This window comes from Caenorhabditis elegans, chromosome V (genome assembly GCF_000002985.6).
Source record: "Caenorhabditis elegans chromosome V".
Taxonomy (NCBI): Eukaryota; Metazoa; Nematoda; class Chromadorea; order Rhabditida; family Rhabditidae; genus Caenorhabditis; species Caenorhabditis elegans.
The window spans coordinates 10248697-10260706 of NC_003283.11; the positions used below are offsets into that span (position 1 = coordinate 10248697).

The 12010-nt window shown below is 34.5% G+C and overlaps 4 protein-coding genes across 7 annotated transcripts; 2 read left to right on the plus strand and 2 right to left on the minus strand.

The window, feature by feature from the left end:
- Positions 1–208: 208 nt before the first annotated feature.
- On the plus strand, positions 209–4149 carry akt-1 (Serine/threonine-protein kinase akt-1; the record flags this gene model as incomplete). 3 transcript variants are annotated; one of them, NM_001028475.5, is made up of 9 exons in its annotated part: positions 209–363; positions 1159–1267; positions 1342–1530; positions 1576–1737; positions 1783–1980; positions 2631–2837; positions 2981–3109; positions 3157–3519; positions 3576–4149. In NM_001028475.5, the coding sequence occupies 9 exons, from the start codon at positions 260–262 to the stop codon at positions 3753–3755; spliced, it is 1641 nt and encodes a 546-aa protein (NP_001023646.1). The 3 variants fall into 3 exon arrangements, with proteins under 3 accessions (NP_001023646.1, NP_001023645.1, NP_001023647.1); NM_001028474.8 differs by lacking the exon at positions 2631–2837 and adding an exon at positions 2145–2336 and having other exon boundaries at positions 211–363; NM_001028476.7 differs by lacking the exons at positions 2631–2837; positions 2981–3109; positions 3157–3519; positions 3576–4149 and adding an exon at positions 2249–2251 and having other exon boundaries at positions 260–363.
- rop-1 (RNA-binding protein RO60) lies at positions 4142–6359 on the minus strand. The gene is made up of 4 exons (NM_073237.9): positions 6281–6359; positions 5320–6234; positions 4573–5221; positions 4142–4516 (listed from the first exon to the last, which is right to left on the minus strand). The coding sequence occupies exons 1-4, from the start codon at positions 6349–6351 to the stop codon at positions 4220–4222; spliced, it is 1932 nt and encodes a 643-aa protein (NP_505638.1). The 5' UTR covers positions 6352–6359; the 3' UTR covers positions 4142–4219.
- A 1114-nt stretch (positions 6360–7473) lies between these two features.
- Positions 7474–10087, plus strand: nhr-232 (Nuclear Hormone Receptor family). 2 transcript variants are annotated; one of them, NM_073238.3, is made up of 7 exons: positions 7474–7773; positions 7853–7986; positions 8028–8365; positions 8411–8718; positions 8762–8880; positions 9660–9811; positions 9857–10087. In NM_073238.3, the coding sequence occupies exons 1-7, from the start codon at positions 7664–7666 to the stop codon at positions 9956–9958; spliced, it is 1263 nt and encodes a 420-aa protein (NP_505639.2). In that variant the 5' UTR covers positions 7474–7663; the 3' UTR covers positions 9959–10087. The 2 variants fall into 2 exon arrangements, with proteins under 2 accessions (NP_505639.2, NP_001360581.1); NM_001373094.1 differs by having other exon boundaries at positions 7621–7773; positions 8411–8715; positions 9857–10083.
- sri-18 (Serpentine Receptor, class T) lies at positions 9116–11864 on the minus strand. The gene is made up of 7 exons (NM_073239.3): positions 11700–11864; positions 11005–11223; positions 10832–10960; positions 10544–10789; positions 10409–10487; positions 10077–10216; positions 9116–10033 (listed from the first exon to the last, which is right to left on the minus strand). Exons 1-7 carry the CDS (start codon positions 11856–11858, stop codon positions 9965–9967), a joined length of 1041 nt encoding a protein of 346 aa, NP_505640.2. The 5' UTR covers positions 11859–11864; the 3' UTR covers positions 9116–9964.
- Between the last annotated feature and the right edge of the window lie 146 nt (positions 11865–12010).

Genomic DNA, 12010 nt, shown 5'->3' on the forward strand with positions numbered 1-12010 from the left:
TCACCACCTCTTTTTTCTCTAAACTCCTATGTCTCTCTCTTCAAATTCTGTCAATTTCCGTCCCTCTGCTTTGTTTGTCACAAAACTCTCTCGTGTGTTTTTTCGCTTTTCTTTTTTTTTATGTTTTCCTTCATTTTCGAATTAAAAGTGTTAAAACTGATTTTCTTAAAAACATAATGAATCTCGATCAAAAAATATTCTAATTTTCAGTCGAAGACGTTACTTCTCCCGAAAGGTTTACGACGGCGCCGGTGAAAGAATGTCGATGACAAGCTTGTCAACGAAGTCTCGAAGACAAGAAGATGTTGTCATTGAGGGATGGCTTCACAAGAAAGGAGAGCACATTCGAAACTGGAGACCAAGGTTTGATTTTTCTATCGGTACTGATCATATATTACCACTGATTCGATAATTTTTATGCTCGAAAAAGTTAGTTAATGATTTCACATCAAAATTTATCTTGAAAACTCCGATGAGTCTTGTTCTCGTTAATCTTTTTATTTTTGTTTTCTACATAAATTCATATATCCGCTTCATCATATACGTCAACTGATTTGTTTTTGCCGCGCACTCGCTCTTATCATGCTTTTCCGGCTGAAAAATCTTCATAAACGTTTTTATGAAGGGGGAATGATGTGACTTCCTGGTAGAGCAGATGATTCTATGTTTGCTACGCTACATAGTACAACTATTCGCTTCAGAATATAATTATTTTCAAACGACTGAAATTAACCGAAAATTAAAGATATCTATGAAATATTCACGATTGCTAAAAACGTATATCATTTTCCTAACAGACAGTACATTGAAAAATTGAATAATAGCAACACGGAAGTGAAACTGTTGTGATTACAGAAAACTCAAAAAATGAAAAACACGATTTTGTGCAGTATTTTTGGATGGTTTTTTTGTTTTTGAGTGTGCATGTCTTCTATCCATAAGTATGTCACCCTTCTCATTTAATGTTCCAAAATAATAAACACATGTGAACGGCGAGTGAGCGATGCGAAAAATAATCAAATTGAAAAAAGAGAGAATGAGTGAGTGCGGAAGTTGAGAGTGACTGAAAACATTTTAAAAAGAAACTCGTCAGAGTGACATAACAAAAAAAACAAAGATGATAAAAGATTGAAAGTTAATGACGTAGAATAATTTCAGATACTTCATGATATTCAATGATGGAGCCTTACTTGGATTTCGAGCAAAGCCTAAGGAAGGACAACCGTTTCCTGAGCCATTGAATGATTTTATGATCAAGGATGCAGCGGTAAGTAGAGATGAGCTTATTTTTCTAAACATCATTCTGCAAAATCATCTACTTTTGCAATATTTTATTTTCAGACAATGTTATTCGAAAAACCACGACCTAACATGTTCATGGTAAGATGCCTTCAGTGGACAACTGTCATTGAGCGAACATTCTATGCGGAGTCGGCAGAAGTTCGTCAGCGTTGGATTCATGCTATTGAGAGCATTTCAAAAAAATACAAAGGCACAAATGCAAATCCACAAGAGGAATTAATGGAAACCGTAAAAATTACACCTTGATCCAGCTTTTTTGAAAAATTCTTTTAGAATCAGCAGCCAAAAATTGATGAAGACAGTGAATTTGCTGGTGCAGCGCATGCAATTATGGGTCAACCATCTTCGGGACACGGTGATAATTGTTCAATTGACTTCAGAGCGTCTATGATTAGTATTGCTGACACCAGCGAAGCTGCTAAAAGAGACAAAATCGTAAGAAAACCTATCTGATAAAAACCTTTGCAAAAAAAATTACAGACAATGGAAGATTTCGATTTTCTCAAAGTGCTCGGTAAAGGAACATTCGGAAAAGTTATCTTGTGCAAGGAAAAGCGTACTCAAAAGCTTTATGCCATCAAAATTCTCAAAAAAGATGTAATCATTGCTCGCGAAGAAGTTGCTCACACTTTGACAGAAAATCGAGTTCTTCAAAGATGCAAGCATCCGTTCCTTACGGTATGTTTTTTATAAAACTATTTTTATTTATTGATTCAGTTCACTCACTTTTGTTTAAATTTTAACCCCAGCACGTCCTTCTCCTATAATCTTCTACCCCTGAGAGTACAATTATTGTCGTAATTTTTATTGTTTTCCCATAGTGTTTGTGGTCGTATTTTCAGGAACTGAAATATAGTTTCCAAGAGCAACACTATCTTTGTTTTGTGATGCAGTTTGCGAATGGTGGAGAACTTTTTACGCATGTACGTAAATGTGGAACATTTAGTGAACCAAGAGCCCGATTCTACGGAGCCGAGATCGTTCTTGCTCTCGGATACCTTCACCGATGCGATATTGTCTACCGTGATATGAAGGTTCGACGATGAAGAATCTGAATGACGAGCCGAACATAGATTATTTTGTTTCAAAAATGTTTTACAACTATCCGCAGTTGAATTTTACGTAGGATAGCAAGATTCAAACACTTAGAACGTTATGCTATCAACTTATTTATTTTACATTGTAAGTAGTAATGTCTCAGTTTATGTCATGCTTCTTTTTTTTCTTCTTATGGTAACGCTTCTTTTCCGATTCACTAATTTATCTTCTTAGTTCGCAACCCTATAGTTTTTATTCTCTTTCCACGCTTTATTTCTGTATTACTGCAGGAACTGAAATACTCGTTTCAAACAAACGATCGTCTGTGTTTCGTAATGGAGTTTGCCATTGGCGGTGATCTCTATTATCATCTAAATCGAGAAGTGCAGATGAACAAAGAGGGTTTCTCAGAACCTCGAGCCCGTTTCTATGGCTCTGAGATCGTCCTTGCTCTCGGATATCTTCATGCAAATAGCATTGTTTATCGAGATTTGAAGGTTAGAAAAATGTTTATTTATAGAAGTAGAATACAGTAGTCACATAGCGGATAGTTGTAGAACATGTAAAAACTAAGAAAACTATCGGCTCGCCATTCGGATTTTCCCCAAGTCTGTATACAAGTTAAATTATATTTTTTAAGCTTGAAAATTTGCTTCTTGACAAAGATGGACATATTAAAATTGCGGATTTTGGATTATGTAAAGAAGAAATCAGTTTTGGTGACAAAACAAGTACTTTCTGTGGAACTCCGGAGTATCTTGCACCAGAGGTAAAAAAATCTCACTCACTTCTCACATTTAAATGTTTTAATTGCAGGTTCTTGATGATCATGACTACGGACGTTGTGTTGATTGGTGGGGAGTTGGAGTTGTGATGTACGAGATGATGTGTGGAAGGCTTCCATTTTATTCGAAGGATCATAATAAACTATTCGAACTTATCATGGCTGGTGATCTAAGGTTCCCAAGCAAGTTGAGTCAAGAAGCTAGAACTTTGCTCACCGGACTTCTTGTCAAAGATCCAACTCAGCGATTGGGTGGTGGACCCGAAGATGCATTGGAGATTTGTAGAGCAGACTTTTTCCGTACTGTCGATTGGGAAGCAACGTACAGAAAAGAAATCGAGCCACCATATAAGCCAAATGTGCAGTCAGAAACTGATACTAGTTACTTTGATAATGTGAGTTGACTAATACATTTTAAATTTTTTCACTAGAAACAAAGATTTTATTTTAGGAATTCACATCTCAACCAGTTCAACTGACACCGCCTAGTAGAAGCGGAGCCCTTGCTACAGTCGATGAGCAAGAAGAAATGCAATCAAACTTCACACAATTCTCATTCCACAATGTTATGGGAAGTATCAATCGAATTCATGAAGCAAGTGAAGACAACGAAGATTATGATATGGGATAATTTGACACCACAATGGCTTGAATTTAATTAATTGCGATTTTAGCCTGTTTTGCAGACTGTAGAAAACTGACCCCTTTGTCTGACATTCAGATATCCTTTTTTAAACAAATATTTAGTCGTTACAGTGACTATATTTTGATCTATTCTCAGTAAATATCGAATTAAAATGAGAAATCTCTTTGTTTTCATCTCTTCCTGTTCTGCCTCCTTCCCTTTGTATACTATCCTTTTTATTCACCTGAGACCGTAGTTCTTTCCATTTCAAAATTCCATCATCGTTTTGTAATATTACTCACAAGCTACGGTTGTGAAAACCAAATAGCGCCATCATTCGTGGATGTACTATGTTCCTATATCATATCCAACAATCCAAATGAAAGAATTTTATCCTCGTATTTTTATTATGGAATGACAAAATATGAACAAAGAAACATGCGAAATAAATAACAGATCAGTACTATAAATTAGATCTTTCCAGTAACAAACTCGTGAACAATCTGTGGTACAGCCGAATCGAATCCGGTAATGTCGAGCATACCAGCATCAGATGGATCGGCAATCGAGTAGTCATATGCCTGCATTGCCATCACAATGACCTTCGCGTCATGAATACCAGAAGCTTCACGATACTTTTTGATGGCTTCGAATGGATGAATCTCTCCAGCCCAGGTATCGTTGTCGGTGTAGATAATGAAGACATCAAACTTGAGATTATTTTCTGTTGCCCAAGTCATTGGAAGGCCACAATCTGTTCTGCCGAACTGAAAATTCAATAATTTAATATTAAATTCAATATTAAAATCATTATGAAACTTACATCAAGGTTGTTAACGTAGTCATTAACTTGTCCGATCTTCCAATCCTTAGTAAACGGAAGCTCAGTGAGCTTATCACAGAAGGCGACACATCTAACTTCGGCTTCATTGTGAAGGTTGATCAAAGACATTCCGGTAGCAGCTTCACGGCATGAGAGTGGTGACGAACTGACACGAGAGGTCATGCTACCAGAAACATCGAGAGCCAAGCAGTATCGTTTTCCAGTTGGTGGTGCATTCACGAATGCCTTGTAGAAGCCAGCTTCAAGGGCGTCACAAATCTTTTGATTTGGCTCCCAAGTGAGACTTCCCTTGTCACCACGACCTTGAGCATAGACAGCACGGGCAGTCAGAAGATTTATTGGATGAATTCGAGAACGACGCAGCTCCTCTTGATCAGTGAGACGTTTCACGATATTGTCAACTCTCTTCTCATCAAGGGCGCCCACAACGGTCATTTTTGCAAGATTTCTAATCATAGCAGTCATTGGCATTGAAACATCGAAAAGTGTTTCCCATACAAGTTTTGAATTGAGACTTGTAGTTGGCAGATGCTCACGGACAAGTCCATGTTTCTTGATAGCTGCTACGATGACTTCCTCGCTTTGTTCGTTTTTGAGCTTGAGGTACGCTTCCACGAGGTTGAGAGCTCTGAAAATGTTTCTTTGATATTAATTTTTAATTGAAAAATAAATTATAACTATATACTCAAGAATAAAATTAAAACCGAGAATGGTCAAAAATCGGACCTGCTCTGTTCTTCCTTAATTAATTGTTCCTCGGTGTACGGAAGCTTCAACGCTTTCTTATCCCAGACCTTCTCAACTTCAGCAACTTCCTCGACAGACATCTTTCTCTTTCTTTTCACTAAATCTCCCTTGACCGCAAATCGGAACAATTGCTCTCTTTCAAGACGATCTTCGCTTTGGCCATGAGAACGGCTATCCATAAGATTGGGATGAGCAAGTCGGAAAAGATCGCGATGAGACCATCCCTCACGTTGTGGGTATTTTGTGAGCAACATTGCCAACTTTTCAGTTGTCTTTGTGGTATACCATTTGCTGATGGCGTTTCTCATTGAACGACCCCATCCAGTTGAAGATTTAGCACCTCCTGCTTTAGTACTTTCAGAGATTGTTTGACAATAATCAACGAATTCGAAGAGATGGGTTGGTGTACGGCAAACCTCCGGAATAAGATCGAGCGCTGAATCATGAAGAGCTCGGATATAATCTGAGTAGGCATTGAGCATTGGACATTCAGTTTTCTTCGTTGTGTCATGAGTAGAGATTCGAGCACAAATTGCCAATGTGAAGATCATTGCGTTCATCTTTGGATTACGGTTTTCAGCATTGATCAATGCCAGCTCTTTCAAAACCATATGTCCGTTACCCTGCTCAATAATTTTGATGATTCTTTGAGCGTTGTCTATAGTGATCTTTTCAGACGACTGATGATAGCTTCCTTTGTCAGAACCGAGGATCAAGAAGCGACGAACTTGAGTTTCATCAGATACAGGAAAAACGAATCCTCCGGCGTTATTCTCCACTTGACCATCCTTGACTTTCTCCATTTGACGAGGAACTCTCTTGAGTTCACCATCGACAACAGTAATCTCAACATCAGATTCCAGCATTTGCATACGGCGAAGTCGGGCGCAGACGCTGGAAAAAAACGTTTCTATAGCGTTTCATTTTGATGAAAACTTACTTAGAGAGTCTCATCAATGCCTCCTCGTTAAAATTTCCAGCCTCTTGGAATTCATTCAACTCATCAGCCATGATTGGTTCTGAAATAAACAATATTACGAAATGTTTTCGAAGAAGACGAGAAAGGCGTTGAGAGTTTCAAAAATTGCTAACATGAGAGCGGAATAACTTGGCAACGAAAATCAAAAATTCACTGAAAAGGAATGTTTGTGGGAAAGAATGGAGTTGAAAATGTAAACGAGAACGTATTTGAGATACGACAGAGAGTATGAGGAAGTCAGAGAAAACGAGTGAAAGGAAAGCAAACGATTTTTATAGGGAAACTGATGGGTGGAGACAAAATTTGGAAATGTTTCGAAATGTTCAAGTGCTGTCAGTTATTACTTGAAATAAATAGCAATATTTTGAAAGTTTTTGAAATACTAAACATTGTGAACATTACATACGTGTGTTTTTTTTTTAAATTAAACATTTATTCGCTTAAATTTGATAATTTAAATGTTTTCTGTTATGTTCAGAGGCAATAATTGAAAAATTAAAATTAATAAAACATTTGAACAATTTATTCAAACGTGGGGCTTTATAATTATGAATGTTTCTACAAAAAGTACGCGAAGAATATCAAAAAAAATTAAATTAAAATTTTAATTAATAAAAAAAATTAATTTTAATTAGGAGTAGGTTTTTCTGTGAGTTGGCGTACGCTCACGTGCAAATGAACTGTTTTGCACACAGTAACTACTAAATTCAATACTGTATACAGATATATCTAGATACTGTATACAATACAATGAGTTTAGCGGATTACATGTAATGATTAATTTGAGTTGATGAAAACTTTCCAGCTCGCGAATGCGAAAAATAATTTAATAATTATGAAAAATTGTATTCTGCAGAAGGGTTCTGTTATACAAAGGATGCACTTTCTGAGAAAGACCTGGCGCAAGCTTTGCATTTGGCATAACACTAGAAAATTAAATTACCAGTATTCCAATTAAAAAAAGTTATTTCATATGCACCTATTCAACAATAGCAATTATTTTGGGACACCAGAGAAAAATCGTCATCTACATTTTTACATACGAAGGTTAGATTCAAATATTTCATATTCGAACCAATTTTTTTTTGGGTAAACTGTCGTCTGCCAAGTTCCACTTGTCTCCGACTTTTCGAACTTTTAAATGTATTTACAGAAAACACATTGACCCATCTCACAAGACAAACATTCGATTTCTTTGCTCTGTCACACCGATCACAATATTGATCAAAGGAGCATGTCATGGTATCTTATCAAAATTGGGACAATCGTCATATCAATTGAAGAAAGAGCACAAGACACATAGTCTGTTAGTCTCTCACTGACCTCTTTTTTATTCGATTTAATATGCTCCAAGAGCCCACTTCTTCTACTTTGACATGCAAAATTTGTTGTGAACCAGCTCATGGTGTTCATTTTGGGGTTGCTTCTTGTCGAGCATGTGCAGCATTTTTTCGGTTTGTTTTAAATATAGAATTGGAATTTAAATATGAAAAATCCGTATAATCAAAATTTCAGTATTAACCTATATTTCAGAAGAACAACCGTACTTGGAAAGAAGTATACATGCCGTCAGAAAAATGAAAAATGTACAACAAACAACGAAGATAGATTTAACTGCAGATATTGCCGTTACCAAAAGTGTCTCTCAAATGGAATGACACCTGAAAGTACAGGTTCTTCACATTTCAAAAACTAAAATATTTTCCAGATGTCAAATATAATTATGATGCAGCTGTTCATTACAACAAGAAACCATCTCCTAAAATGAAAATCGATGCTCACGAGCCACCATCCGACCCAAGTTCTCCGGTGAATTCAGATCATAAAATATGTGTTCCTCAGACGAAGGATGTTACTTATGAAGTTCAAACTGATGAAAAAGGAGAGCCAATTGTCAAATTAGACATCACTGGACTTCTTAATAATATTACATCCGTTTTCGACGATTTCGTACCTTCCGAGGAAATTCGAAATTTGAATACTTTGCAAAGAATGAATCACGCTTTGATAGAATACAGACAGATACATCACAGTAATGTAATTAAAGTAAGATATCAGTATCACGGAAGTCTTTATTTTCATCCTTTTTAGTTTGTTCAGTCTATATCAATGAAAGATATACTGATGACAGGAAATGATCAAATCAAATCAATCACAAAATTTTTGATGCACTCAATTCCTTTTCAATCTCTTCGGAACGAAGAACAAATGCAGATGCTGAAATCTATTTGGGTTCAATGGAAAAGACTGGAACGATATGCTTCAACTGCTCAAATATTTGGAAAAAGAATGTACGAGGATCAAATTGTGACTCTAGTTCCAGGTCAAGCTGCGTATCTGAACAAAGTCCGTGTGGAAAATTGCTCCTTTATCTACAAAAAAGCGGAAGGAATGAAGTTGTGAGTGAAAAAATTTAAAGTCACTAAATCCAACTAATTTCAGTTTTATGGAGAATTTCAATACTCGAATGATGGAAGAAGTTGGAAAACCTTTAGTTGAATTAGAGTTGACAAGTGTGGAGATTGCATTTATGTTGGCTCAGCTTTCCTGGCAGGTAGCAGGTGAATGTTATGAAAGTTACATTTTAGAAAAACAATAGAATAAAAAAAATATGCGAGTTGGTGTAATTTAATATCATCACTCACTACTGTAAATAAATCGTTATTTTGGTGTGTTTTTTCGGAATGTTTTGAATGTAGAATTTGAAGTTAAAAATGAAAAATCCGTATATTCTCTTCAGGAATAATAATTTAAAAAAAAAAATATATATATATATATATGTAGTTTGATTGTGGTATGGAAAATGCGCAGCTGGCATCGGTTGAGGTAATCGATGGACCACCATATAGGAGTAATGTCAGGTTACTGTGGCTATTCTGCTATTGCTGCAAGAAAGAGGAGGTTGTATTTAGACACGAACATATATATATACATACAAATTAAGATAAATATCCCGGTTTCGCGAAACGTTTCGTTCATATCTAAAAAATTTTGTATACAAATATATGTTGTAAAATTTAAAAGAAAGAAACAAATCGGCATATTTCTTCTGGTTATCAAGTTATCTCGACAATTCGTCGCAACTTATCCACCGAAAAAAAGAAGAAAAAACACTTACTATTAGTCGAGGAATTGCGCTGATGGTGAAACTGGCAATTTAATTGCACGGAAATTAATTCATTAGCAAAATTGAAAAATACATTAAAAGTTGGTAAAAATTTTATAATTTTTTTAACATAAATATTCCGTCTTTACGGTACATTTTTTTTAAATTTAAAGGGAAATACCAATAAGTACTTTTACTTTTAAAATAAATTTAATAAATAAACGAGTATTCCAGGAAAAGAACTCCAAGGAGATGTTTTGAAAGCAAGTGAATCAGAACAAGAAGCTTTAGCCAATGAACTTCACCTCTATTATATTCAAGAGCTACGCCTTCCTAATTATGCAGCTAGACTTATCAAAATTATGAACATTATAAATTCGGCACAGGTAAGTTTGATAACACTGTCAGTATTAATTTATTCAAATTTATAGAAAATTCACTTTGAACGTCAAAACTTCATGGATATTGTCCGGATCTTCGATTTCTTCCGAGTACACGTATCAGATCCCGAAATGTACAAATCTTATTTTTAAATATTTTCAATGCATTCCTGTTTTGACTCGTATCACTGTTACGCTCAAATTGTTGACTGGTGGTACTATTGTTATCTGAATTTTATTATTATTTTATTTTTTTTGTTCATAAACTTACAGTTCTACTTTGATTTTGTTGACAGAAATTACAGAAAAATGATAAAATTGCTTTCCGAAATGAAGTAAAAGTGAGGCACATCACAAGAGTATTTGCAGAAGAATGAAAAGAAATAACACCAATTAAAACCAAGCAGGCGCCTAAAATGGAGACTTTAGTTTTTTTGCGATTTTCCAGGTGTATTAAATAGTATTCACGAGATTTCATTTGAACTTTAGTTATAATATAATCTGGAGATATTTGTTCAAAATTTCCTAAAATTTGCAAAAAATGGTTTTTTATAATTTTTATAATCTCTTTTTTAAGACTGTGACTGATTTGTTTGAACAAACCTGAAGCATCTTTCCCAGTTAAAATAACGACTGACAGAATTAAAATGGGAAATAGAAAAAAGAATGCGAATACCAAATTCTGAAAGCTTATAACATTATCCAAGAAAATATTTTTTATTTTTCAACTGAATTAACCTGCATAATTGTACTTATAACTGCAACTGAATGTTTTTTAAAACTTCTGTTAGATATTCTTGTTTTGATTGATTTCAGCATTATGTACAACTGAGCATATAAAATATAATAAGAAGTTGAAAGTATTACGGTTCCAAATATAATGCTCAATGTTAAAAAGAAGAATGCAGGATTTCGATGAAAATCTATGTCATAAATGGCAATTCCTGGAATTGCAGAGATCCATGTGGATATTGAAGAATATTTCTAAACGTTTAAATACGTTGGTAAAACATTGAAGTAGTCTACCTCATTTATTATAATTTTCAGCTGTAATTCACTCGGCTCTGAAAATGCAAAAGCAATAGTTCCAAGTACTGGCAATAGATTTGAAGACATTTTTGAAAATGCTTGCATTTGACGAGGAAGCACATTTTTCTGAAAGTTCATTATAAGGTAGTTATAATTAAAAAAAAATGAACCTGTTCAATTGCGGCCACAACTTGATGTCTTTTAAGAAGGCTTATAAAAATACAAGTGTTTGTATTTCCAATACACCATAGAGTAAATACCATTTGATAATGAGTAGATATTCCAAAAAAATTCGATAAAAATCCTATTGTATATCCACCAATGACTGGGAAAAGTGGTATCGGCACCATTAAAATAGAAAAGTAAATGTCGAAGATCAGAAGTATTATCTGGAACATAATTAGTCAAACATTCTTCACTTGTTTTCATGCTGCTATATTAGTAAAAAAACAATCGAAAAACGCAATAATGCCTAGCCTATTATTGATTTGTTTCGCATAGACCCATTTGTACGTTACTAAATTTGGATTTTTGATATTTTTTATTCTTCGCTAATAAGTTGCATAACTTCTTGAAACTTAAAAATTAAAAAAAAAACAATTTTCCTGTCGAGGTACAACAAAGTTAAACAGTCACACTAATTATTGACCTTTAAAAAGCCGTAGATCTCAGCTGATTATGTTGATTGTATTCTTTTAAAAATGCTTCCCCTATCTATTCGTTTTTTTAAATTAGTTTTTTAAGTAGAAAAGTTTTTTCAAGGAATTTTTTGAAATTTACGAAAGGAAAACAAATAACTCAAAGTTGGAATACAAATTATTATATTTGTGAGCCTCCACATCATAAAATTGAAAATAAAACTCACTTGAAAATAGAGAAGATAATATCGATAATCATCTATCATTCCATGATGATAACATATTAAATAAACCCCAAAACTATTTATAAAAAATGAAATAACTCCCGACGTGCCCATAAATATCCGTACAGATTGTTCAATTGTTTCCCCAGAAGTGTTTAACATTACGTGATTGAAAAATGGAGCTGTGAATTTTGAAGGAATTTCTCGAATTATTTACAACCTAAAAAATAAACATCTGCGTTGGCGTTGATTAAAAAGTGATGTTCAGGCACAAAAGGAAAATATATAAATATCAACAAATATATATATTTACA

Coding starts and splice junctions, on each gene's coding strand:
- rop-1 (NM_073237.9), bottom strand. CDS start 6,351: ATGGCTGATGAGTTGAATGAATTCCAAGAGGCTGGAAATTTTAACGAG. Junction 6,235..6,280: donor GCATTGATGAGACTCTCTAA/GTAAGTTTTCAT, acceptor GTTTTTTTCCAG/CGTCTGCGCCCGACTTCGCC. Junction 5,222..5,319: donor ATTAAGGAAGAACAGAGCAG/GTCCGATTTTTG, acceptor AAACATTTTCAG/AGCTCTCAACCTCGTGGAAG.
- nhr-232 (NM_073238.3), top strand. CDS start 7,664: ATGCTCCAAGAGCCCACTTCTTCTACTTTGACATGCAAAATTTGTTGT. Junction 7,774..7,852: donor GCATGTGCAGCATTTTTTCG/GTTTGTTTTAAA, acceptor CCTATATTTCAG/AAGAACAACCGTACTTGGAA. Junction 8,719..8,761: donor AAAGCGGAAGGAATGAAGTT/GTGAGTGAAAAA, acceptor AACTAATTTCAG/TTTTATGGAGAATTTCAATA.
- sri-18 (NM_073239.3), bottom strand. CDS start 11,858: ATGTTAAACACTTCTGGGGAAACAATTGAACAATCTGTACGGATATTT. Junction 10,961..11,004: donor TTGTGGCCGCAATTGAACAG/GTTCATTTTTTT, acceptor ATGAACTTTCAG/AAAAATGTGCTTCCTCGTCA. Junction 10,488..10,543: donor TTATAAGTACAATTATGCAG/GTTAATTCAGTT, acceptor ATAAGCTTTCAG/AATTTGGTATTCGCATTCTT.